The sequence below is a fragment of the Nestor notabilis genome, unplaced genomic scaffold (genome assembly GCF_000696875.1).
Source record: "Nestor notabilis isolate BGI_N333 unplaced genomic scaffold, ASM69687v1 scaffold17549, whole genome shotgun sequence".
Classification (NCBI taxonomy): Eukaryota; Metazoa; Chordata; class Aves; order Psittaciformes; family Psittacidae; genus Nestor; species Nestor notabilis.
This window is the reverse complement of record NW_009945237.1, coordinates 1053-1565: the sequence shown is the minus strand read 5'-3', so window position 1 is coordinate 1565 and position 513 is coordinate 1053. Positions and strand designations below refer to the sequence as shown.

The 513-nt window shown below is 60.8% G+C and overlaps 1 protein-coding gene across 1 annotated transcript in view; it reads left to right on the top strand.

Moving 5' to 3' along the window:
- The window catches only part of LOC104412160 (low-density lipoprotein receptor-related protein 1-like), a gene marked incomplete at its 3' end in the record, with an annotated part of 9321 nt that overhangs the window by 7897 nt on the left and 911 nt on the right, over positions 1-513 (top strand). Inside the window, exons 21-22 of the mRNA XM_010022782.1 lie at positions 54-129; positions 423-503. Of these exons, the coding sequence (XP_010021084.1) occupies positions 54-129; positions 423-503 (157 nt within the window). The remainder of the gene's footprint in view (positions 1-53; positions 130-422; positions 504-513) is intronic.

Here is a 513-nt window from a genome sequence, read left to right as displayed (position 1 = left end):
GTGTCACCTACCTCAACAACCGCATCTTCAAGATCCACAAGTTTGGGCACAAGGCTGTCACCAACCTGACGTCTGGCCTCAACCATGCAACTGATGTCGTGCTCTACCATCAGTATAAGCAACCAGAGGGTGTGTGCTGGGCCCAGGCCCCCCACCCTGCTCCTGGGGTGGGAGGGAGGTGCCTGGGGCCCGATTTCTGATGTGGGGCATTGATGGAGCTTGGGGCAAGAGGAGACTTGGCCACACAAGCAGGAGGCATCTGGATGGGCAGAGCAGGAGGGGTTAGTGGGGAGGAGGGTGGATTGGGGCGGGGGGGGAAGCTGCAGTGGCAACCCCAGGGCATTGGGCTTGCACTATGAGATGCCCTAAAGCTTTTGGGGAGAGCTGTGGGTCACCCCACGTTGTCCTTTCCCTCTTGGCAGTGACCAACCCTTGTGACCGCAAGAAGTGCGAGTGGCTTTGCCTGCTCAGCCCCAGCGGCCCCGGCTGTACCTGCCCCAACGGCAAGCGCCT